Below are 2,991 nucleotides of genomic sequence, written 5' to 3'. Positions count from 1 at the left end.
AGTTTAACAATTACAATTACTATACACATACACAGAGTTTAACAATTACAATTACTATACACCGAAAGTCTATAGAGGAACGGGAGAACTGAAAAATGTTATAAGATAATTTTTTTTTAATCTAGGAACTATTAACAAACAAGTGTTGGAAAGGAGCCAAGAAAAGAATCGACATATGATAAAAATAATCTAAACTATATGTATGGAGAACTGAAAAATGTTATAGGATAATTTGAAAGTCTATAGAGGAACGGAGAACTGAAAAATGTTATAGGATAATTCTACAATGGGGATCGAATCATGAATCTCAGTGCTATAAATCCTTAAGTTTATTGCTGATAATGGAAATGTCATTAACCTACTGCCTTAAGCAAAAAGAATATATATTACGTACATTTTGCATATATGATTAATTTAATGACTGGGGTAATGATTTTTTAAACTGCATTGTTCCAGTACCTTCCACGAGATAATCTGTATAGATCTGTCTGAGTACAAGCTCAAGAAAGCTGTTTTGAAGTCAAATGTCTTACAAGTAAGATTTTTAGTTACAATGTTTGCCACCAGGGAATACAAAACACTGTAACTTTTTGGACAATATTTCAAAGATGCTTAAAAGAGTTGATAAAGTTTGGGTTACCTTGCTTCACTTGTCACAAGGGGGAGTTTCTCACTAAAACATTCCACAAGAAGGTCTTAACTTTCCCACGTGGAATATTACTAGATATTTTTAAATCGACAGCTGTTTTTTTAAATATGATTAAAATTTCGGTTTTGAATTTCGCGCAAAGCTACACGAGGGCTATCTGCGCTAGCCTTCCCTCATTTAGCAGTGTAAGACTAGAGGGAAGGCAGCTAGTCATCACCACCCACCGCCAACTCTTGGGCTACTCTTTACCAACGAATAGTGGGATTGACCGTCATATTATAACGCCCTCCACGGCTAAAAGGGCGAGTGTGTTTGGTGTGACGGGGAATCGAACCAGCGACCCTCAGATTGCGAGTCGAGCGCCCTAACCTCCTGACCATGCCGGGCCATGATTAAAAGTTTCAATACAATTAACCACATCTTATATATATATACCTAAAACCACAAGGGCTCATTAGTAATAAGGAAAATTTTGTAATTTAAGAAAAAAGTAACATAATTTGTCATATCGTTTTTAAACATTTGCCTAAAAATGGGTAAATGTGTAGAGATAGTGCTGCTGTTTTAATAGTCAGTACCGCAAGTATTTCTCATGATATATAGACATTCAAAATGATTTCTTTACAGCTTCTAGTTACCATGCATTGGTCAGTATATTTATTCCTGTCTCGCCCCCCCCCCCCAGTGGCACAGCAGTATGTCTGCAGACTTACACTGCTAGAAACCGGGCTTCGATACCGACGGTGAGCAGAGCACAGATAGCTCATTGTGTAGCTTTGTGCTTAACTACAAACAAACAAACTATTCCTGGCTCCCAGTGGCTCAGCTGTAAGTCCAATAACTTAAAATGTGCAAAAATAAGCGTTTCGATACTCGCGATGAGCACAGCACAGACAACCCAATGTGTAGCTTTGTGCTTAATACTATAATAACGAACAAACATTATTCATTCATTCTGTGGTAAAAAGACAAGTTACCACAGAACCGAACCATATCACCTGTTTAATTACCATTACTATAATACCACCTTCTTGAACTTTGAACTTTTCCATTAACTTATACTTTACTTGGCTATCTTAGAGTTCCGTGTGACTCTTGACCTGCTCTCCACTTACCTGGATAACATCTACGTAATCTACTCCTAGTTTTTCAAGGCTTTCTTCAACACTTTGTATGGTTCTTTCGGCAGAAAAATCAAACATTTTGGGATATTCTGGATGATATCTCCCAACTTTGGTACCTAAGTAGTAGGCCTGTCTTGGAATTCCTTTTAATGCCTGTATGATGTAAGAACTTTATTAATGTCTGTAACTTGTAACATTCATATTAACAAACCCATAAAACAACTTTTGTTGAGAAATAGTTTAATAAAATTTAAAACTACATCATTTGGGGGATTACTTTTTTAAATATTTATAAAACGGGAACTTCGAAAACAGAAAACTATAATCACGTTTAAAGCAAAGTTTGACAAGATAATTAAAAAAAAACTGTTAATTCAAAAATAGGAATAAGGATGATCAAAAAAGTACAGAAACAAGTTGAATCAAAATGCAAAGATTATATTTTTAAGCCTACAATTAGGGACTCTAAAAAAAAGTAAACAAACTAGGCTGGAATTAGCGTCTACATTATTTTCTCAAGCTACAAATCCATCTTTTGACCCCACGTCTACAGTACTTATAAAATAAATGTCAGTGGAGTAAAAAATAGGGATTTGTAGCTTGAGAAAATAGTGATCATTTATTAACAAAATGAAACAGAACATTGTACATTATTATATCATCTTTTTACAAATATACGTCAATAGTAAAACAAGAACACACCTTATCAAGAACATAATCGTCCATTTCGTAAACAGAATAACATGCATCACTGAACCTTACTGACTCACCTTGCCAACAGAATAACATACATCACTGAACCTTACTGACTCACCTTGCCAACAGAATAACATACATCACTGAACCTTACTGACTCACCTTGCCAACAGAATAACATGCGTCACTGAACATTACTGACTCACCTTTCCAAGGACTATCTCAGCTGTTCCAAATCCATACCAGGGAGACGTGTCAATATAGTTTAAACCTCTTCGTACAGCCTCTCTGACTGTCTTGATTCCGTCTTCCTCACGTGAAGTTTGGTATACAAGTCCTAACTGGAATGTCCCTTTGTGCACGTAAAAAAAAAATGCCTTAATGCCACAACGTTCTTGTAATTCTAAATACCATAAAAATGGATTGTGGGTATTTTAAAGCACAACAAGATATACACTGAGTGGTCACAAGTAGATAGACACCTAATTTTTCGTCATTTAACTGATTTATGCTAACTAATTT

The 2,991-nt window shown here is 35.3% G+C and overlaps 1 protein-coding gene across 1 annotated transcript in view; it reads right to left on the bottom strand.

The window, feature by feature from the left end:
- Positions 1-1,764: 1,764 nt before the first annotated feature.
- LOC106475169 (L-galactose dehydrogenase-like) overlaps positions 1,765-2,991 on the bottom strand; it is a gene marked incomplete at its 3' end in the record, with an annotated part of 6,611 nt that continues 5,384 nt past the window's right edge. Inside the window, exons 3-4 of the mRNA XM_013935867.2 lie at positions 2,676-2,821; positions 1,765-1,926 (exon numbers count right to left, since the gene is read on the bottom strand). Of these exons, the coding sequence (XP_013791321.2) occupies positions 1,765-1,926; positions 2,676-2,821 (308 nt within the window). The remainder of the gene's footprint in view (positions 1,927-2,675; positions 2,822-2,991) is intronic.

The sequence above is a fragment of the Limulus polyphemus genome, unplaced genomic scaffold (genome assembly GCF_000517525.1).
Source record: "Limulus polyphemus unplaced genomic scaffold, Limulus_polyphemus-2.1.2 Scaffold8171, whole genome shotgun sequence".
Taxonomy (NCBI): Eukaryota; Metazoa; Arthropoda; class Merostomata; order Xiphosura; family Limulidae; genus Limulus; species Limulus polyphemus.
The sequence above is the reverse complement of the archived record's forward strand: the minus strand, read 5'-3'. Positions and strand labels throughout refer to the sequence as shown.